Source organism: Bombus terrestris, chromosome 2 (assembly GCF_910591885.1).
Source record: "Bombus terrestris chromosome 2, iyBomTerr1.2, whole genome shotgun sequence".
NCBI classification, from domain to species: domain Eukaryota; kingdom Metazoa; phylum Arthropoda; class Insecta; order Hymenoptera; family Apidae; genus Bombus; species Bombus terrestris.
This window is the reverse complement of record NC_063270.1, coordinates 8,822,599-8,846,108: the sequence shown is the minus strand read 5'-3', so window position 1 is coordinate 8,846,108 and position 23,510 is coordinate 8,822,599. Positions and strand designations below refer to the sequence as shown.

The window sequence follows — 23,510 nt, the reverse complement described above, 5'->3', positions numbered from 1 at the left end:
TTATTTCACTTGAATTCTCGAAATAATTACTCATTGTCAGATAAGCAACCAAATGTGATTCCGGATTGCAACTACTTTTACACGTTATACGTGGTTATACATTATACGACAGTTATACGTGGATAGAGGAAAACTACTCAACCGCGTTGGCTTGGTAACATATCTCAAGGCCATTGAAATCGGTAGCGGTCAATTGCTTTGTAAATATTTATTGTAGAATTTTATAAAGTATGAATTGCGCATAATCAAAAGAACAAACGTGTATCTTCCACAATTAGAATAATGAATGAAATTCGAAGATGAGCGGTGATTATATAATAATCGATTCTAGAATTAACCGGGCACATGTATATCACATATTTATACATTAAAAACTATAATACAACGCATACGATAATTTTAAAAAAAGTTATCATCGCTTCATATACCATAAAACCATAAGCTGTACACGATTCAGTCTGACAAAGTGCTTGTAGGTTCGCTTATTGTAATTTTGCTTCTTCCTTTGCTTTCCAAAGAATTAACTCCATACAAGCGACAGCATCCTCTTTGCTGTCGTGTCCACCAACTGTAATATGAAACAAAAGATTAGTTATAGAAGAATTATTTTTACTTCATCACAAACCTTAATATGCAAAGAAATCGCGAAATAAAATATCGTTATTGAACTACACCGCGAATGAAAAAAAAACAAAAAAGTAAATGATTCTAAACTAACCGTCATTTTGAATGATCTTTCTTAAATATTCGGAACAAAGATTCTTCAATGCTCTCTTTTGTGGATAGCCATTTTTGTGTGGAAACATCACGCTTGTATCAACGACAGTATCGTGCAAAAGCCTTAAAGCTTTGAAATCGCTTTCTAAACTATGACCCACTAATATAGTTTTATCTGAAAACATTGTTAACAATGTTGCTTGGACATCTAATAACGTTGTTGTCACGTCTTTCATATTTTCTTCTGTAATCCCAGAAAACCTGTATACGCGATTTTAATATTGATTTGATTATTTATAAACATTGTATGAAAAATTACTTTTCTTTTTATTTTACGCATTACCTTTTTTTTAAAGAAAAAAAAGAAAGGAACAGGAAAAGATGAAAGAAGAAATATTTTAATATTTTTTACCTCGTATTATAATCGACTATAGGATTTTGGGGATTCACTAACGTCTCATATACTACACTACAATCATCATCAATAACTGTTATCCTGGTTAGTTCCAATCCTTGAGTTGTATAACACATTTCACAATCGAGTGCATATACTCCTTGTTCCTCTACCGGCGTATCTTAATAATAATAACAATGAAGACAAATAATAGAACACATATAAACTAGAGTTGGAAATAGAGATAAATAAACATTTACAAATTACCTTTCGGTAAAGTTCTCACGTAACCACGAAGGTTTTCGTAGTCTGTATAATCCCAAACGTGCGTCTTCGCGTCACAACAACCAGTTGCAGAACCATATTGTTGACAGCAACTATATTTGCTTTCACCTCTGATTGTGAACTTTCTGCCCCAATGATATATACAGTTCTGTGATCGCAAAGCAAATCCTCGTTTATCAATCATATAGGTTTGACCACATCGACTACATATTCTTTCGTTAGGCACTTTTGACAGAACACTTTGATTTCGTGTGTTAGTTACATAGACTTTGGCACGACCCTGCAATTGAAAGGAATTGAGCGATATTTTCACGAATATTTTACTATATTTCTGAAAAGCTTTTTTCACTCGGTTTACCTTCTGACCATCTGGATATGGACGAGGAAACCCGTTACTTTGAAGTTGTTGCTCCGTCATTATCCATTTTTTTAGCATACCATATAAAGCTGCCCCTTTAAATTGCGTAACAGATCTTTTTGTTTTAAGAACACTCCACGAACCTTTAGTTTTCCCAGCCAGCACTGTTTCATGAGAAACTGTACTACTACCTGGAATTACTATTGCATTATTATCCACAGATGAATTTTGATCAGCTTCTTTTCTCAATCTATGCGTAGCAAGCATGCAGGAACTTTTGTAAACGGCTAGTGCTTTGCATCTTTCGTGACAAGCATATTCTTCTTTAATCGCACGTTGTGCTGCGTCCTCGGCACTTGTATAAATTAATACACATACGTCTTGCATCATATTCACATAATACTGACGAACGTTTAAAGGAAATTTCTGCGTGGTTACTTGTAATGGTTCAGGACGAATTAACTGAGGAACCTGAAACACAACCAAGACATTATACAGCTCTGTACACTTATAATTAATTAAAAAACAAGGAATACAGACCATTTGTGGAACATGAGCTATGCGTACACCACTCTTCGCCGTTTGTGCAGCTGTTTTATAATTATCTGCGGCTTTCGGCTCCACTGACTTTCCTACATTTTCTGTTACCTTTCTTTTTTCTAGTGCTAAGGATTTAGCATACGGTACATGTGCAATCCTGACACGACCTGTCGAATATATAATTAATTATTAACAGTTTGTAGCGGTACTTGACAGCAAACTTTCTGTCCCGTGGCCGCTACACAAAGACTCTACCCTTCGAATAAGATGATTGCCAGATGTCGATATATTTTCACTGAATATTTTCAGCTAGCCTAAGGACCCGCTATAAATCTTAGCCCTTAGAGTGCTGAATACTCGCGGTCTATGCAGTCCGTACGGACGGCGCGCAGCTAGCGCTGACGATCGCTGTGGGTGGAATACTTTTTCGTTAGACTGAACTTTATTAATTGACTATTCAAAGCGCAAATCGTAATAAGTTATAGTAATTCTTTCGTGCGAGATTAAACGATTTAAGAGCGTTATTTTTTAGTATTAATTATTTATTATAAACATTGAAATTTATAATTAACTAGAATTTGGGTAATAAACTAAAAAACAATAAACTAGAAAACTAAATTTAGTAAATATAACACAAGTTAATAATTCAGTTGTGTGTGCAGAATTTCAAAACAATTATCGATACATAATCCGACATCGCATTTTCTGCATTCTCTTATTTTTCACATAAACAACACATTTTCTTCTTGATAATTAGATGCGACTGTCCGCGAAACAGGTAGACAACTGTTATAACGAGGCATTATTGGCATTTGTTTACTGCCGTTACTAAGGAATGCATTTATATTTATCTCACACAAACGTAATAGTATTACTTCTGCGTAGGTGAATTGAAAAACGCATACATGCGTCCTTAGTCCATGCCAGGCACTTACAGAAAACGCATATATATGTCCTTAGTCCACACCGATAGCTTTCGCCAGACGCTTATATGCGCCCATAGCACTCTAAGGGTTAAGATTCATGTAGCTAAGGTTCTCTAAAGGGTTCTCTAGTCTTTGTCTCAACAGTCCCTACACATACCACCCATTACGGGAAAACACAGGAAATTTGCTTTTCCTCACGTACGACGCTCCTCGCTAGCAACTTTCTCTCAAGGGCGGTTAACATCCCTTTTCGACCACCAATTCAAAATTTAGACAATTAACAGCGACGTCCATTTCCTCACTTTCTGAACTAACACTTTCCTTAACGAATCCGATGATTCCGCATCCTTAGACATATCCAATCACAGTTTTCCTAAGGAGCATCATCGCGACAAAGATTCATTCTGTCGTGAGCCGCGAGACGAGTTGGAAGATGTCCACCTGAATTGATCGTCGGCAGTTGTCCGTAATAGCAAACCCGAATTTCTCGACATCTGGTGCAATCGTCTTGACTTGAATCGCACCGCGAAAAGTATTGCGCCGAGCTTGAACTTGTAATTGCGAACCGATAATTGTACCGCGCTTTCGGCGCACGACTGTATACCACGAACACAAACAAATAAATAATTATTGTTGAACAATATCGAGTGATTCTTCTACACCTATCACGCATATCACCTTAAGTTTCTATTTATAATACTTTCTTAAAAAAATAGTTACGTACCATTCCCAGTTAACTTCAATTCGCTGTTACTCGCTGTACCTATCGCTTCGGTACAATTACGACGTACATCCTTGGGGGCACTACTACTTGCAGAAATTGTTTTTTCTGCTACAGCATCGCGCATCAGACGCCACCTTTCGTACATTTTCTGTTGTGGATTTACAAATTTTCTCGCCTGTTGATTAACTCCAATTTGCCTGATAACACATGCAGCTGCTGAAGGATGTGCTACTCTTTTCTTGCCAATCTCTTCTACCTGTTCCTTTTCTTTTTCGTCCAATGCAGATGATCTGACTTTCAATGGTTCTGCTACCCTTGATTGTTCTGGTACTTGGTATTCCTTGTAATAACATTTCCAATAAAAATAAGTATATGCAAATTAATATATTCTGTATTGCAATTTTTGAGTCCTCAGAATTTTAACAAGATCAATTTATTACACATACCTGAAATATCTTTAAACACTCTTCTTGTACATCATGGTCTGAATCAGACATGCTGAAAGTTACATCAATATCATTACCGATGATACTACTATGATGATCATCATTCTCTTCATCATTGTCATTCATGGAATTCAGACGAATGCTTTCTAAAGAATTTCCGAATCTCTCGGTTAAATTTCTTTTTTCCTTACTCTTCACATATTTTTCGTTTATTGTATCATCCAAACTACGATGCATTTTCAAATGTTTGCTACTTCTATCACTTTTATTCTTAGTGTGCTCTTTTGAAGAACTCTTGGAATGCCCATGACGTTTCCCAGATCTATGATTATCCTTTCTATCGCTCTTAGATTTGTGTTTACTCTCATCTTTATCTTGGGCCTTGTCCTTTTCCTGATGTTTGTATTTACTCCTATCCTTATCACGATTCTTATCTTTTGATTCCTTGCTCTTGTGACTTAAATGATTTTTATTTTTACTTTTATTATGCGAACTGGAATGCGACCTTTTACTTGACTCATGCTTCTCTTTATACCTTTTATGAGAGGTACTGTGATCTCTTTGATTGTTACCTTTATCCTTATCCTTGCTTTTATATTCCTTTACATTTTTAACCGTACTTTTATTCGAATCTACCTCTGATACATTTCCTTTTTCACATTGTGAGGGTTTAGAACTCTCATCACTAGGCAGTGTTTCTTGTTTCACAGTATTGCTACATGTCAATATTTTTTCATTATGATTTTCTTTGTTAATAGTTCTATCAGTGCTATCTATTATCTTTGGAAAATACGTATCCTGTAAATTGTTCACATGGTCAGATTTTTTTATATCAGGATAAGATTCATTTTGTTCTAAAGTCTTAAAATCAATGTGTGAAGTATTATTTTTATTTGTGTCATCATGATCGTCAGTATTATCGCAATCATTACTATTCTCTTCTTCATCTTCAGAAAATTTTGGTTCGATATCTATAGAAGTATCTGGAGATATTTTACTAGACTGTACATCAGAAGTTGATTTAGAGCATGTGAGTACTTCATCCATCATATTGAGATCTGTTTCAATATGATCTAATGCAGATTCATTTAATTCGTCACCTGTTTTTAGTCGAGTTTTCACTTTTTTTGGAACATATTCTTCCCTTTTCTTTTTACTCTTTGGATAATAGGTCTCCCTGAGTTTAAGTAAATATTCATTTGGACTACCATCCTTACATGAATTTAGTGAAGCTGAGTCCGATTTGCATGTAGGTATATAACTCTGCATAGTATCCCGAGCTTCAGGTGTGATTATCACAGTAGGTTTGTATTTAATTTCAACACTTTGAGGTTCTGCAGATTCATTGTCTATATTTAACCAAGGTTTAGTTTCATCCGGAGAAGATTTACGTTTCACAGCTACTGTATTTTTCCTAGTTGGCATATAGGATACTATCGGTATGTGACGTTTCTTTAGTTCTGCAATTGGTGTTGGATTATAAACGCATGGTTGCATATTAACTGGTGCTGGTGTATTTGTTCTTTCTTCTACCACAGTGGCCTTAACATTGTTTACTGTACCAGATGATCCAGTGGTTAATGTTGGTTTTAATTCTTCAACTACCTGAGAAACAACATTCTGACAAGACAATTTATTATCTACATCTGTGACACTTCGATTAGCTAGAACTTTTTTGACAGCTTCTGTTACTAATTGTTGTAAAACGCCTGAATCAGATGTTACCATTGTAGCAGCTTTAGAGTCTTCAGCCTGACCCGCAGAATGGTTTTCCACTGTCTCTGTAGCCTCTGTGGTAACTCCAACATCTTCTAAAACAATATATAAATTTACATTTTTTAGATAAATTGTTTATGCTAGAAAACTCTGCGATAAAACCGAAATAAACTTCTGGAGCAATATAAAATATCACGCGTAATATATTTATGATAAAGGAAAAGCTGAACAATAAAGGAACTTACCTCGTTTCGAATGTTTGAAATGACAGTAAGGTCTATCGCACGCTCCATTTTCATAAAATGGACAGTTTATAGCTTTAAAGTAACCAGTCGAAGGCAACATAACTATTTCATTGTACTTTATACTTTCGATCGTTCATTCTTTGACATGGTATCGTATAAAGTCATATTAGAACATTGGCTTTTAAACAAAATCAACCTTTGTAAACTTGCTTTATATATCAAATATTATTCTTCTTTATATTTAATTAATGGACATGTGTGATTATTATAAATCAAGAGATTTATGAATTTTTATTAGACACATCGAAAACACAAAACTCAAAACGAAGCGAATCCCGAAAACAGAGGTTATGTACAATTGAGTAGTACATTTCCCTATTTGCAATTTGTTTGAGAGTATTCAATCACTTCCTTCCCCACCTGAACCAACCACCCTAACGACATCTTACTGTTTCCTCCATCTGCTCTTCCTCAATTTCGTACTTTTTTTCAAATCTGCAATCTAATATTTGCAGAAATTTTGAAAATATTTCATATATATAATTTATAAAGAATTGTATATAATACCACTTATAAAAAGATGTTAAATGTGAAAATTTTTAATTTATTTTGATATTATTGTAGAATTTAAAGTCAATCTTAATTTCACATATTTCTTATATGTACACATAAGTATGTATATTATATTCACTATAATGACGATAAAACAATTCTATTATTATAACAATGGGTGTAAATATATAACAAGTGCGGTCGTATATTGTAATTGTTTTTCTAATTTAATTGTACAAAACAATACTATATTCTAAATAAATACTTGATTCAGATTAATAAAAATATGGCATTAAATTTATAATTAGGAAATTTTATATATATAAATATAACATATTTTAAATCTAATAAAAAAATAAATCCGGAATTTATTAATAATTGAACCTAATATGTGTATTAATTCGAAATATATTTCGAAAGTTTTATATTTCGAAAATTCAGTATTAATGAATATTTTGGTTAAATATTTGAGAATATTAACGTAAAAATAAAATGCAATATATTTTGAAAAATAAGGTTTTCGCTTTAATTTGTCAGTATCCCTTGTGTTCTTTAAATAATTTTCATCTCCCGATAAATAGATTTGCATCGCATAAATTTTAAGTACGCGCCTAATACTATATTGTTATTTTCACTAAACGATTCATGCGTTACCACATCTCTACGATTTCTTACTACCTATAGTTCAACTAGTACAAAATGGTCGACGTGCCTTGAGTGTATGATACAGATTGGTAGATACAACATTTTGTTTCCTCATGAAGGAATTAGATACAATACACTACGTGTAATATTAATGGATTTATAAAGGTTATTGCATTTCAGGTGTGTATTATTTTTAATGTTAAGTGATATCTTTCAATAAGCAAAGTAATTAAGTCGAGCGTTCACCTGTCAATACGGCTTCTTTTGGCAGCAAAGTGTGTACGTCGCCCTTATCAGAGTGTGAAAGACTGCATATATAACTAATGTTTCCCAACTCATAATAAGTCTAAAATATATCGTAATTGTGTTGTACTTGTTATTTGCGAATTTTTTCATTAACTGTATAAAGATTCTCGAATTTATATTCTTTTATGAAATGTTTTCGAAACGATAAACTTAATGTAACGCTATTTATAATATTTACAAATGTTTCAGTGTCCGCTTTCGGAAAAATTAAATAATCATCTAATCGTCAGAAATAAAAGAGATGGAAAAACGACAGGAAATATTGGCTCCGTTTTCTTCTGGTAAGTTGCTACTGACACAAAGACATGAGTAATTTCTCTCTGTCTATATTATATACATTTATTGATACCATCATTGTATGCAATAAAATATTAAAAGAAGGAACATAATATTTCTTAGAGAGTTGATATCCTGTCTATATTTTATTTACTAAAGCCTTTCTTTCTTCTGTAAAATGTATAAATGTTTATTGTTAATATTTCATACAAATATTATATATATAACTTTTTATATATTTGTTATAGAATATATATTCCAATATTGTTTCAATGTTATTGACTTAATATACAAATACAGTTATGTATATTAATTCAAAGTAGAATTAACGTTGTAGTATAGATGTGTGTCTTGTTTTCATAACTTTCTAAAATTCGCTGTTTTTATTAAAATACTATTAATTCTCTTTAGTCTCCATTTGTGACTTTAAATTAAATAAATATTATATTATACACATGCAATTTTGTTTATTAATCTGTTATTATTATGGTTTTGTTTAATAACGAAAAACGAATTTCTATTGTAACAACTATAACTTTTTGTTTAAATTAATATTTTAGTTGTAATAAATTTTCTAAAATAACGATTTTCTACAGAAACTTGTCATTTGTTATATTTATAGGATGAGAATATATGTATATTTAATTTTCACATGATTGGATTCAATGCTTCCATGAGTATAAAATTGATACAATACTGGTATTCTAAAATTATACATTTTATCAATACTTCAAAATATAGTAGTGTAATAGAAAATACTTAAAATAAGTAATAGTTAAGCATAGCTAAATCATAATCAAAGTATTTCAAATTTATGTATAATATTTTTACTAATAAAAATATAAAAATTAGAACAAATTTAAATGATAATTTTTATATTAAAATTATTTAGCGTTAAAAAAATATTAAACATGTAAAAAATTTAAAAATATGGTCAAATAATAAATTCGTCATTATTCAGATTAAATAATAATTTAGTTAGTTTAAGATGAGACTCCAAACAGATACAATTTAGATCTAAAAATATTTTGATTAAAGCCTAATAGCTCTTGTAAACGATATTTAATCGCGAGATATAAATTATGAATACGGAAACAAAAGATAAAATTATTGAAAAGGGTGGTAATAAAAGTATTAGGTTGAAGGTTGGAGGTCGGTTAAGGATCGGGGGTGCATGGAGGTGGGGTGGCACGCGCGGACCAACGGATCAATTCGCGCTTGGGAGCTACGGGGAAAAGCAACAGTGTGTCTACCCCTTGCTTCCCGGAAAAGTACTTGATACGATTTAATCTCTTTTATTTATTCGTGATACTAGGATGACAATAAACATTTCATCAAATCAATATGTAGGTACAATAGAATATGTTAATTGATTGAATATTTTCATCAGGAGTGTCATTATCCGGGTGATTCATGTGATCAACATCTATATTAGATTCTCTGTTTTGATAAAATTGAACATGTAACTGTTAGATCAAATATAATAAGAAAACTGGTTTTATCAGTAGAAGTGATAAGATCAAGATAATAGTCTTACATTTATTTATTACCAATTAACGTTAAATCGATGTAATAAGACATACTTGTTTCCGAATTGTGACATTTGACAGACGACCTTGGATTATCTGTGATCGATATTAATGTAATAAAATATAGCTACTATTTTCAATTAAGTTCGTTTCGATAAAAGAACTGAACAAATTATTCGTATTGATATTCACACGTTCATAAAATTAAAAATACAAATATATACCATACAACAATTTGACCTGGTTTTCATTGAATATATCTTTATACATTACTGACATGAGAGCGGGAGGCTGCTGCAATTGTCACGAGCGGGTCCCCTATTTGTTCTCTTCGCAGTCAATAGACGCGAGGACATTTGGATATCGGTTTTCTCATATCTCGATGCAGTTCATGAAGTGCGATATTCCTTGTTGCAGTACCGTCTTTTTCGTGAAAGAGTATTATCTTACAATCTAATTTTTGAGTAATTTATATTGTGCCATACAATAACATATTGTTATTACTTAAACTGATCACTGAATGTGTTTAAATAATAATTATTTTGTTATATTTCATCTCTGTATTATATAGTCATAAATGATAAAAAAAGATTTGTTTTTAATATGCTTATAGATGAATGTCCAAATAGTGGGGAGGATAGTGAAGAAGATGTAATAACTGATTATTTGGGATCATCGCATTCTGATTGCGATCGTATACCTATTATTAATGGAGATCTTGGCAATTTAAATTTACATGGAAATATAATTACTGAGACCGGCTACACCAAAGACAATACAGAGAAAACGGCTATTACAATGTCTGAAGGGACTGAAAGAGATGAACAGCAACAGCAGCACTCACTGCTTACACTTGGCACTAATAGTCAAGCTCAGACTAATCCATTGGTGCCAATTATTAGTGTCACACCTCATTCACCTGGTCTTGCTAAAAACTACCCAGTTTTAGGTAAATATTTTTGATTTTTGATTTATGTAACTCCATGCATTACATTTCGTTGATCTCAGTATCACTTGACATTATAAAATTTTATGTGCTTTTGTGGCTAACAATTCGTTCACCTCCTTGCAGAGGACAATTTGCAGCATCTGCATGAAATCCATGATTGTATTCAGCGTATGAGAGATCTGACGCTGAGCAACTGGGGATATAATCACCGCACATCCCACAACGATGTACCTCAACGATTAACTTCATCATGTCCTTCCCTATGTCCTTTCATTTCGCCTGAAATTGCACCACGCTCAAGCAATAATGATACAGGATCTGATCCTGATCTCCTTGCTAACTGTTCCACCAACAGCTCTCCCACACATTTTCCATCAGTAGGTCCTCGTTCACAGAATGCACAAGGTATAGACAGAAGACGCAGCTGGACTGACTTGGAAGACACTCGATGTGGACGTCGCAGATATTCTGGGCAAAATCATCTACAAGCACAGAACATGGTTAATATTTTCTGATACATTTTTAAAGAAATACATTATTCATTGTACACTTGTGGCATGAGTTTAATAGCTTCATTGCTTTTTTTAATATGTTTTGTTAAAGCTTTTGACTATTCTTTCCATTATCATATTCATTGTATAACCGTTACAATTGCAGCGACAACGCAGTATTAGTTTAAGCAGTTTAGACAGTGAAATGGAAATAGAATTACATGGAAAATCTTGTACCAGACCTGTAGGAGTTGCTAGTCGAGCATGCAGATCGCAAGCAAGTACTCATTCTCTTAATGAAGCTGATCTTGTACAGGTAATGGATGCTCGTATTGAGAAGTTTCTTATATGTTCAATTTGTAATGAAATACATTGCAAATTTTTCTTTAACAGAGCGAATATCAGAAGATAGTTACAAAACGATTCAAAGGTAGTCAAAGATTAGCAGACAGCAGTGGTTTAATGCCTGGTCTCACAGGTTCTCGTTTACCTCTTCAGAAATCTATTTCAACGCCTTCAATTGTTACACCTCAAGTTAATGCTCACTTGGCAGAAACTGTAACTAGAACAACACCGTCACTTACAGCGTAAGCTAAATAAAAATATTTTTAGATTGTACAGCTAGATCAGTACTGATGCAAATTTGTAAACTATTGTATTGTCTTTTAATTTAAGAAATAACAATAATATTTTTTATAATAAAATTATTAATGTAAGTTTTATATTTTGAAATGTCATTGAAGTATATTAATAATATTTTGATTTTATTTTCAGTTTTGTATTAATTTCATCAATTTTTAACAACTGCTTATAAATACTTCATGTTTTATGATCTAGCTTGCAATCTTTTTAAGATATCATATACAAGTAGCATATAAAGTAACACATATTTTATGTATATATGAAGTATAAAATATGTGTATACATATATTTCTTTTAACTTGAATAATTTTTAAATTAATAGTAAAAACAAATTGCATGGTTATTAATACGTTTATAAAAGATTTCAAAATTTGCCTACATTTAAGAATGCTTGCATCTTGTAGATGAAAGTATTTTAGCATGGTTGCACCATTTATTGCTATACTTAAGCAATTTTCAATTTTTTAAGACTACATTGCACCTATATTAAAGTCAAAATATTACTTCATCCTCATAATATTTGATTCCTAAAATTATTTCAAAAATTTTTATCTCACGTTGAATAATCTCAGTAATCATTAAATAATCATTTAAATGATATTCTGTATACTCTGTTTAACTTTGCGTCTTTGTGGCACTATTATCTTGGTGGAAAACCACGTGAGAATATCTGATTTGCATCTTTTACACAATAGTCGCATACTTTGTGTTTGTACTTGATAATTTCCTACCATCCTGCATGGTACAGCCGACGTGAAAGAAACGAAAAGGGTAGTGGAAGTGAAACTGAAACTGAGGATCTTCACACTCCAAACAGCCATGAATTCCATGAAGACAGAGAAGGCACTCCAAATGCTCAGATATCCTTTGATGAGTTACTGACGGAGTGAGTATTATACATTTTCAGTTTTTCACATATATATAAAGTGTGTGGTAACAGATAAAAAAACAATTTAAGGGGTGTTTCTATTATACAAGACAAAAGAGAAGAATAAGAAAATTACATTTGAACTCCTTTTTATTAGTTATTAACATTTAAAAGTCAATTTCAATATCCCTATAATATAGAATATTAAGAGAAGACTATAACATTTACTGCCATAAATAATGCATTTTTTTAAGAAAGATCATAGATTGAACATAGAACTTGCCTACTCACAAAAATCCATAAGAGAATATCAATCTACCCTATGGAATTCCCAAGTAGAAAGGACTATCATCTCCTCTAATTCACGAATTTGTCCGTATGATTACAAAAGATATACATTATGTACACGACTTTTTTATTCTGCATTTTCGTCTTATTTTAGTTTGTCTAAGCAATTATTTATCATTTGGTACCAAACACTTTATATAGTATATTCTGCTAACAAGGCACAAGGAAACAAATAACTGGTTTGTATCAGCTTTGTTATTAATTATTTTTTTCTTATATCGTATATACATGATAATCAGATTATAATACTATTTAGATTTTTCTATGTGTATCTTACTCTTTTATTGAAATGCTCAGTAATGTACGCATTTAGTCATAACTTATAATTTATTTTTATCGTAATCACTAGTGTAAATACACCATAGTACTGCTTGTAAATATTTACTGCTAATCATTTTCATACTATACTGTTTTATATTGTAAATTATTTCAATTAATTACACTTATACATATATTATATTATATATTATAATATGTAGATATAATAAATAAATATATGTACATTTATTTTTAGTGGAGTTGTATATGACGATCATCAATCAGAAAAAACTAGAAGAAAACGAGGTTCTATCTTTTTTCGTAAAAAAAAGGTATTAAAATTACGATATAAGAGATTCAAGTATATAGATAAAATATAATTCTAAAAATTACAATGAAATTGCAGGATAAGAGTTCCATCAAATCTACATCAAGCATATCCACAACTTCGAATAGCTATAATGTTAAGAGAGGATCTACCGCATCGTTACCCCTACCAGCATCCTCTGGAAGTGGAAGGTAAATAACTTTTATTATTAGAATTATAGATTTTTTGCATTGGATCTGCGTATCTGTGGTTCAAGATTCGCACGCAATTGGCATGACTAGGCCTAAACTCGGAGTTTATTATAAACTCTTCTTATTTTCAACAGAAGTACAGGAGAACTTCCAGCATCCGAATTATTAAGGAGGCATGATTGTTTAGATGAGAAAATTTTCGAATATCGTAGAATCAAATTTCTAATAATGAATAGATCTTCGGATATTAGAGATTCTACTGTACTGTATAACTTAAAGAATACATACACATATTTGCGCTCAGCAAAAATATTGCAACTTTTTTTACTTTTCTTTGCTCATTAGATTTTTATAAAAATGTATCATCCGAGAGAAGTAATTAAACTTCGTTAATTGCCACTTATCAATTGATAATTTAATATAGTTAATTGCCAAAAAAACTTCGATATGTCAATATTTATATATATTTAAAACTTCTGTTAATCTATTATATTTCACATTTTACTCTGAGAAGTCTCTCTTACTGAATTTCTACATTTTGGATGAAAAACAAATAGAATAGGATAAATGCTAGAGAAAGTATTGTATCTGCTTATTATTCAGAAGCTTTGGCTGGCTCAAAAGCTTATTATTTCTAATTAATTTTGCAATTTAACCAAATAGTATGGCAAGCTTTAGCGTGTTTATCCTCGCGTCTCTAACATTAATTGATAAAAACATTTGCATATACATGTTAATTAACATACAAATTTCTATACCCAAACTTCTTCGGATATTGATTTTACAAGTTCAACATAAATTATAGATACGATATTAACGAAAAATGGTAGTTTTTACAATTCGAAAAGGGTATACACAATCTTTTTAAAAATGCATATTTATGTTGCTCTAATGTGTTCTATATTGCACTAAAGTATGCTTTCGAAAAGGTAATGTTTACCTATAAAAGAGCGTGTATTATCAAGTGATATATAAAAACTGAGAAACGTAATAGAGTAAGAAAACTGAAGAAGGAAGGGAAACAAAAGGCAAAATAGGGTTGCCCTAATGCAGTGTGTGCTTTTTCCTTCCCCCGTGCATTCCCTCTCGTGCAACGACAAACCGATCGATTGTTCGACGATTAAAGGGAAATTAACAGCAAGAAAGCCGTGACAAGCTACAGTCCTTGGCGGCGAGTTGCTACTAAGCTCGGAGTCAAGTAAGTCTCAGAAGTCTGATGTGTTCCTCCTATTCTGTCGAAGCGTTCGTACGTTTCTGTTCGTATATTAAATCCTACACAGTAGTAGGATGACCCGCGTCTATCGTTTCTCGATTCTTTTCTTGCACACATTGTTCAAAAGGCAATTGAATTGCCTCTTTGTGTTGTATTGACAGAGACATCACCTTGCCCCTGCCTATGCTTCTGATATGCTTGCTTCTATCATTTCTGATTATTCAATGATATATTTTGTATATACATCTCTTTGTAACTTCATCCAATCATTATAATATAAACATACAATTATTAAATAACTAAGTAATTTCTTTATCAAGCATCATCAAGAATGAACATCTAGTACTCTCGTGCTTCCAATTGATATAAATTTCTTTATTACCCTGCACTTTGACTTTCCCTTCATAGTATGAATTTGTAGCTTTATTTACAATCTGTCCCGTGCTACTAAATGTATCTCAGAATCTACATTCAGCATTGTTCACTCATAAAATTTTTGTAGAAATACATTAATAATAAACATTTTAAGTGTCAAGTTAGGGAAAATTCTATTATTATACACTATATTTCTATATTTATACACAGATTATGATTTCATATTGAATTAATTATTTCTTTATGTTAGTAATATGTATTTTCCAAAATAAAATATGATGTAGTGCACGTAAAATCAGAGAAAAGGAGATTTAAGTAATAATTTTGCTAATTTCTAATTTATTTAAAAATATTGCGAAATTTGGAATTTTTGCCTGTTTTCATTAAAATGAGTTACAGTTAAAAAATTTGATTTCGGAAACTATTCGCAGAACTTGACGTATTGTAATGTTGAAAATATTATTTAAAATATTCCTATTCTTTTAATTTGTCCGAAAATCGTGTGTTTTTAAATTTAAGAAGATGTAATGAAATGTTCCTCGAAATTTTAGTTAAAGAATAAGTCCTTTCCCCGATGAAGCTTTTGAAAATGTTTAATTGATTCAGCTTCTAAAGACGGTGCAACACGTGCACCTTATTTCAGGTAAACGGACTGTATGCTTCGCTATTATGGTCGATTGTTCGTACTACTCCTATGGAATGCGTCCATGTTAACTCCATATTAAATCTTTCCTTTAATATTCAATGTTTAGCAGCGCAACTAAACAGAAAATAAAGTGAATATAGACTACATTTATGTTGAGACACATCATGTGACACAACCCCCCCTTCTTTATTATTATTAAACCTTTCGGTAGGTATAAGTGACATATGGGACGGGTATGAGACCTGCCACTTTATTTTTATTGGATTGGCCAATAAGTGATTGCGAATTTTGTCAATACCACCTAATGTCAAAATCCGCAATCACTTAGTTGCCAACCCAATAGATCTTATTCAAGAAGTATTCCTTATATATAATTTATCCGAGTTTTGCAGATACCTGAGATTACGGATTCAAAAGAGTCGAACAGGCTCGGACAAATATCCGAGACATACGAATGAACGAATAGCCTGTCACTTTTAAGCCGATTTAAGTCAATTAAAAGAAAGAAGTCATTCGACTTGGTCCGACATGATCGGTTTTGAATTTCGAAGTTAATAGCTCACGGTTATTCATAAAATTAAAGATACGAATCGGTCCAAATTAGTCCGAAAATATTGGAGAATATGAAAATTTATGTCTTGAATATCATCTCGTTACCAGGTCATACTTTAATTTCGGGTACCCGCAATTAATATACAAATTAATATACAAACATCTGTCCCTAACTGATAAATAAACTATCAAAGAATTTTAACATATTCAAAATATCTGACATCATATTGACCTTATAGATTTGTTTAATTAGAATTGCATTAATAATTTTGTGTCACTATTCCCTTTATTACTTCAAGTTTTGATAAATGTGGCACTAGTGTTTAATTTTCAAATTAGCATTAAAATAAAATTGTCTTATAATATATAATTTTAATTATGGAATACTACAACAAACACAACATTTGTTTCTTTATGATAAAAACAGTATTTGAAAATATAGACTTATATTTTTCTTTCAGTCAAACAATAAATGAGGAGAAAGATGGAGATGGACAACATCGTGATATATCTAGGTTTGTAGAAATTTGTGTATTATTAAATTTTCTTTATCTTAAAATATCTAATTTATAAGAGCTTTTTGTTTAAAATAATATTGCAGTGGATTAGAAGGATTTGACTTTGGAGATGACGCTTATCAATTCACAGTGGGTGATCTGGAAGGTTTGGATCCTGAATTAGGCCTAGCTAAAGAAGAACCTGATTCTTGGAGTGCTGCCATTGGACATAACGTTGCATTACGATTAGCTGATAACTGTGAACGAAAAGTGAAAAGACAAGAACACATTTATGAATTTGTACTTACGGAAAAACATCACTGTTTGGTACTTCTCGCCATGGAAAGAATTTTTGCGGAAGGTCTGCGACGTCACTTTCGTTTGAGTCAAGCAGATTTGGAACGCATGTTCCCAAGACTACGCGATCTCATTGATATTCATTTACGATTTCTGCAAAAGTTACGTAAGAGACAAAACACAAATTCTATTGTTCCTACAATTGCTGATATATTAGTGGATCAATTCTCTGGAGAGAATGCGCAACGTATGAAGAGTGCCTATGGAGAATTCTGTAGCCGTCACAGAGATGCTGTTGAAGCTTATAAGTATTATTTGCGTCATGAACCTCGATTTGCACGATTCGTACGCCAATGTCAGGTAACTATAGTAGAGCATTTATTCTTTTGCCCATTTGCATATATATATATATAATAACATGAAGATGTATATAATTAACGTTTATACAGTCACATCCTTTGCTGAAGAAGAAAGGAATTCCTGAGTGCATTCTATTTGTTACTCAACGTTTAACAAAGTATCCACTGCTCGTTGAACCACTCATAAAAACGGTTATTGCACACGAAGAAGGTGAAGATTTACGCAAAGCCCTGGTTCTTGTTAAAGAAATCTTAGCAAATGTAGATGCATGTGTTGCTGACAAGGAAAGAGAAGATAGAAAATTAGAAATCTATAACAAGTAAAAAAAATTATATATTTTATAAACTATATTTTTAATGCTTTCATACTTATTAATAACATTTCTCTTATTATTATCATTTAGGATTGACGCAAAATCTTTTGCGACATATCGTGGTGCCAAGTTCAAAAAATCAGACATCATGGCATTTAATAGAGTCTTAAAATTCGAAGGGACTGCATATTTAATGCAAGGTCGTGGAAAAATGACTGCCATTGTAGTGGTTGTTCTTTCTGACATATTATTTTTCTTGGCTGAGAGAGATCAGAAATATGCATTTTTTGTGCCTGACAATAAGGCTGGTATAGTATCACTTCAAAAATTACTAGTTCGTGAAAAAGCGGGTCAAGAGTCTAGAGGAATTTATTTAATAAGTAGTAATCCAGCTGAACCTGAGATGTTCGAGTTGAAAATTCAAAAACCGAAAGATAAACAATTATGGATACAAGCAATTAGATCAGCAGTTGAAGCCTGTCCACAAGAATCTGAAAATGAAACTGATATATTAACTGAAAATAATAATAATAATGAATTAAGAGATACACGTTCCTCTTCTATATCGTTACTTTCTGTTGAAGAAAGACAACGTTTAGTTAAAACTAAAGAGTCACGTGTTCTTAAGATAGTCGGTACGTGCGATATTTTATTATTAAATATGTATATTTAAATAAAAACATGAATATGTTATTAAATCATTTTATATTATTATAATTAGGTGAACTGCGAAAAAAGGATGCAGAACAGGCGTTATTACTCGAAGAGAAAATCAGCTTACAAATGCAACTCTTACATGCTGCTAATATTTGGAGTGGGAACGAAAGTAGTGATAATGAGAAAATAGAAAAAGCTGATAAAGAAATTGCAGATTATACAAGATTAGTTCACAATGAAGGAACAGATACTACACAGTTACGACAAGAGGTTATTGTGTTTTATATATACTACTTTATATATTTTCAAATTAAATTATAACTATAAAGGATATTCACAGATTTCTGTATATACTTTGTAAGATATTATAACTTATATTATTCAAACTTATATAACATTTTTATTTCATTTTTAATCAGATGCATAGAATAAATTAATCATATGTATAGAATTAAATTAAATATCCTATGCATATAAGTACAGTGAAAATTAAGGAAAAAGTAACTCTTTTTGTAGGTGATTGTTGCTGTACAAGAAGCAACAAAACTTGCTAGCTCATTATCTTTTACTGCGGGTGGCGCTACTCTTTCGAGAAGTTTGAGTTCTGCGGGAGAGCGACATAGTGAGGCCTATGTTCCATCTGCTCTTTGTGTTCCTCGAAGAGCTGAGACATTTGCGGGTTTTGATCATAACAAGGTAAATACACAATACATACATAGCAGTTAAAATCAATATAATATTATGTTCTTTTTTTAGGAAAAGTATCCGTTACGAGAGTCTGCAATTCATTCTGTAATTTCTCTTCCAAAGGTTAGTGAATTTATAAAAGAAGGTCAAGAAGAAAAAGGAAATCAAGATACAGAAATAAATAAAGATCAACAGTGGGCAGCGATTCGTCTGTCTCATCATGTCTATAGGTTGGTCTGTATAATTAGTAATCAGATGACAACAATTGATAGTCTACAGGCTCAATTAGCAGCGTGTAAAGAGGGTAGTATGGGCAAATCAAATAATAGACCTAACCCAAATCGCCAATTAGAAGAATTACGTAATTTACAAGACAAGTTAAGTCGAGAGAAAGCAGCGTTTCGCGCCGCATCACAACAAGAACAAAAGCAGCTAGAAGAAGAACGAGCCGAATTGGTAAGACAACGTGAACAATTAGCAGCAGAACAGAGAGATGTTACGCAACAACGAGATCAGTTATACCGACGACTCGAGGCATTAGAACGGCAAGGAGTGACAGTAGTTACAGGTTCTGCACCTAGTTCTACAACTATTCACTTATCCCATTTGACGCAAGGAACTGATACCACTGTGCAGACGCGGAAAGCACAGCCGGATGCTAAAAGAATACCATTAAATTTAATTAGTGCTACTAATCAACAAAAAGTGCAAAGTAATCTTCCAGTCAAGCAACAATTGCCTCTAAAACTTGCTAGTGGAAGCAATAATAATAGTAGGCAAGTATAAATATTAGTTTGAAATTATGTGTTTAAATTACAAAATATATTTCATGCATATACATTTTTTATCTAATAAAAAATATAGAAGCGGAAGTACGAGTAATAATAGTCCAGATCGGCATTCACGAACGGGAAGTAGCCCGGCAATCGTAACTGGCTCTACGTATTCTTCACCAGAATTAGGAAACAATCATGCCGCTACAAGTCAAAGTCATTCCTCAAATCGTTCACTTAGAATTACACGATCTCCTCCGGAATATTCACATCAGCAACAGCATCAAAGAACGGAACAGCAGCAACCATTGGAAGAAGAAGTCATTTTTTTCTGACGTTTCTTTCGTTTTGGTCGGAAACATTCTCGATCTTCTCGTCCTGCAACTGGCGAAGCTACCCCGACTTCTACATTAACTCCTTCTCGAAGCCAATCAAAAGATGCTCAACCTAGAAGTCGCGTAAAGTCATTTTGACTTTCAACATTTTCTCGGTAAGATTTACATTATTTTTAATGTTCTCTTCATTATTACTATTATCTTTAATTCTTCCTTGTTCGTATCGTGTTTATGATAAGCTCTTCCTCGACCACCTCTTTTCTTCTTCTTTGCTCCTTCTTCTTCTCACTTGCCCGTATCTTTCTTTTTCTCTTTTCTTTTCTTAACAATTTTATTAATGTTGTACATTGAAATGCAACATAGTATATAAGTGATGCATTTATGGTGTCCATAATAACAGTGTGATTGTCAAATAAAAAAAAGGAATATATTATATTATTCTCAATAAATTGATAAAAGATAGTGTTACTTTTCAACTGCTACTGGGGGCAATAATATCATTTTTATGCAAATTCTCGCAAAACCTATCATAAAAGGAGAATAACTATAAAATATGTGAAGAAATAAAGAGATAATGATTAGTGCTCAGAAATATTTGCGAAAAAAAATATGTTAAAATGGCCGGCTTAGTGAAATAGATCAGCCGATCTTGTTAAATTCTTACTCGTTATGTTATTAAGCCGACTGACAGTTTTAGAAACATGATTTTAGACGAATCTTTTAAGCAAATCTGTTGCAGTTTACTGCAAATGCAAAATAGAGAAAATACATTATATTAGGGTTGCATATACAGACATATATACATGGATGTGTATATATATATACTTTTTCATGACATATGTATGACATCATGTGTACGTATGTTGAGAATGAAACTCGCGGAAGTATATCGTGCATATGAATGAAATATTGAACGTACGTTCGTACGTAACAATTTCATTTTGCGGCACGTATACGTGTATATGTATTTGTACATGTATGTGTATGAATGTGTGAGCGCGGTAGCTATTCTTATACCATAACTTTAAAAGTATTTTAATACGTGCTAAAACGACGGGTAAGATCCACTATTAACAATAATGCATTGCTATTATGTGTGCCAAGCCACAGATCGAAATCGTTAATTATTTAAATTTCATTACATCATTCCTGTAACGGGTATAAATCATTTTTAATTTAATTGAATCGAAAGCAATTCAAGCAATATTTTATATTTGATACTTTTCTTCGAGATTATTCACTGCCATTATCATTAATCTGTAATCGTTTTTTCTTTTATCCTTTTTTAAATAACATATTTATTGCATTATGTAAGATCAGTGATAATTCTTGATCGTTTAAACTATTTTATTTATACTTTATACGAGACTTTTTTCATGAAAAGACTTATTGAGTATTTCGTGAAGATGGAAATGTTCCAGAGAAAGTATTATACAAAGATTGATCATACTGCACGTCTAATTGTAAGATGTTAGATAAAAAGTAATCTTGAAAATGTGGCTCTATAATGTAGTTCGTCGTTATAAGGTCAAAAATTGTTTGTTTTGATACGTACGTCTTGTTTAAATTTTGCACGTATTTACCTCAAAAGATGCTGTAGCGTGCAATATGATCGAATAAAAGGACAGCGTCGTCGAGGCACGATGATAAAACACGTGACTAATTAATTTATCTTCGTGAAGAAACATAAGTAATGCTATCAACTTGTCTCAATCAATCGTGATGACAATAGTTCTTAAAAGTATTTCCATAAGATGTAAAGCGTGAGAGAAAAAAATATAATTGAATTCTTACAAGTCTATTATTAAAACAATGCCGAGTATATATTAGCTCGCAAATAATATTGTATTAACCTGTTAGTAGCCTTCATGGATGGGTGTACGACTTCATTTCAAAAACACTTAACACAAATTAAAATATTCTTAATATCATAATGCTCATTATGAAAAAAACATAGAACATATGCGAAAAGTAAGTTTTAACACTGGAATGTAATTCCACGAAATTATTCCAAATAGATATTACGAATTATATATTCTCTATATGTATACATATATATATATATGCATATAATTATATATGTAAATATATATATATATATAATTTAATATATATTAAAGAATGTATTCTTTATATACATTAAGAACGTTGCACCATGTCAAATGTAACTTCATGTTATTAAAGTTTATTGTTATTAAATATTATCCTTATACAATGAAGTCGCACACCATCTTCAGGGTAACGCGAAGAATCAAATTGGGATAACAACTAAGGAGTAGTGTGGCGGCCTACATGCGTCTTGTGGCATCTAAAATATTCGAGGTCACTGGACAGCATAAGTTTAAGAGAGGATATAAAGAATTATTAGTAACGCGGTTTTCCACGTTTTAGTGAATCTTTACGTCCCGGACGCTCATGGGAAGTATTTTTGTACGTTTACTCTGTACCTACTATTTTACTCTAAAACTATATATTACTGTTATCATTGTGATACTCGCAGCTGCGATCGTATTTGGAAACGTTAATATAAAATTACACCTAATAAGTAAACGCGTATTTGTTTTAAGACGCGTTTACTTGGTACATCAGCATTAATTCTCTTAGAGTTTAACGATTTTAAACTAAAGGCCGTTACGTCGGTTATATGCTAATATTAATTGTTATTATTGTGTTATTTGCTTGATTACTTCATCAAGATTACCATTTATTCGCGATACACTAAATGCGTCTATTCTATAACAAATGCACGTAAACTCTTATTTTAATAACTCCTTATATTGTAAAATGAAATGATTTTTCCGGAAGGCGATATCCATAGAAATTAATCTGTTACTTGGCAAGAGTAAACAAATATTTACGATATTTTTCTTCCTCTTTCAATTCTATACAAATATATACATATTGATATGTGATTTACATTCCTTAACGTTTATATATATACATATGCTACATTTTTCGATTGATACATGAATCGCCGTTAAATCATTAACCGCATAAAGAAATAATATCTATTTATTATAAATGTACATACAACTGTTATTGTAATAAAGAAAAACGTGAGGGAAATGTAC

General features: G+C 31.8%; 2 protein-coding genes across 6 annotated transcripts; one reads left to right on the top strand and one right to left on the bottom strand.

The window, feature by feature from the left end:
- Positions 1-193: 193 nt before the first annotated feature.
- On the bottom strand, positions 194-6,927 carry LOC100644511 (RNA exonuclease 1 homolog). 3 transcript variants are annotated; one of them, XM_048414360.1, is made up of 9 exons: positions 6,352-6,924; positions 4,391-6,198; positions 3,945-4,284; positions 2,295-2,461; positions 1,755-2,225; positions 1,379-1,676; positions 1,130-1,292; positions 719-978; positions 194-568 (listed from the first exon to the last, which is right to left on the bottom strand). In XM_048414360.1, the coding sequence occupies exons 1-9, from the start codon at positions 6,449-6,451 to the stop codon at positions 483-485; spliced, it is 3,693 nt and encodes a 1,230-aa protein (XP_048270317.1). In that variant the 5' UTR covers positions 6,452-6,924; the 3' UTR covers positions 194-482. The 3 variants fall into 3 exon arrangements, with proteins under 3 accessions (XP_048270317.1, XP_020723070.2, XP_048270318.1); XM_020867411.2 differs by having other exon boundaries at positions 4,391-6,201; positions 6,352-6,923; XM_048414361.1 differs by lacking the exon at positions 194-568 and having other exon boundaries at positions 736-892; positions 4,391-6,201; positions 6,352-6,927.
- A 644-nt stretch (positions 6,928-7,571) lies between these two features.
- Positions 7,572-23,505, top strand: LOC100644390 (rho guanine nucleotide exchange factor 18). Of its 3 annotated transcripts, XM_048414358.1 has the most exons (18): positions 7,572-7,728; positions 8,044-8,135; positions 10,273-10,608; positions 10,732-11,108; positions 11,266-11,415; positions 11,493-11,686; positions 12,490-12,627; positions 13,472-13,547; positions 13,622-13,734; positions 14,861-14,932; positions 16,982-17,035; positions 17,122-17,674; positions 17,764-17,993; positions 18,078-18,622; positions 18,709-18,914; positions 19,161-19,340; positions 19,401-20,107; positions 20,196-23,505. In XM_048414358.1, the coding sequence occupies exons 2-18, from the start codon at positions 8,096-8,098 to the stop codon at positions 20,437-20,439; spliced, it is 4,215 nt and encodes a 1,404-aa protein (XP_048270315.1). In that variant the 5' UTR covers positions 7,572-7,728; positions 8,044-8,095; the 3' UTR covers positions 20,440-23,505. The 3 variants fall into 3 exon arrangements, with proteins under 3 accessions (XP_048270315.1, XP_048270316.1, XP_003393664.1); XM_048414359.1 differs by lacking the exon at positions 12,490-12,627; XM_003393616.4 differs by lacking the exon at positions 14,861-14,932.
- The last annotated feature ends 5 nt before the right edge of the window (positions 23,506-23,510 follow it).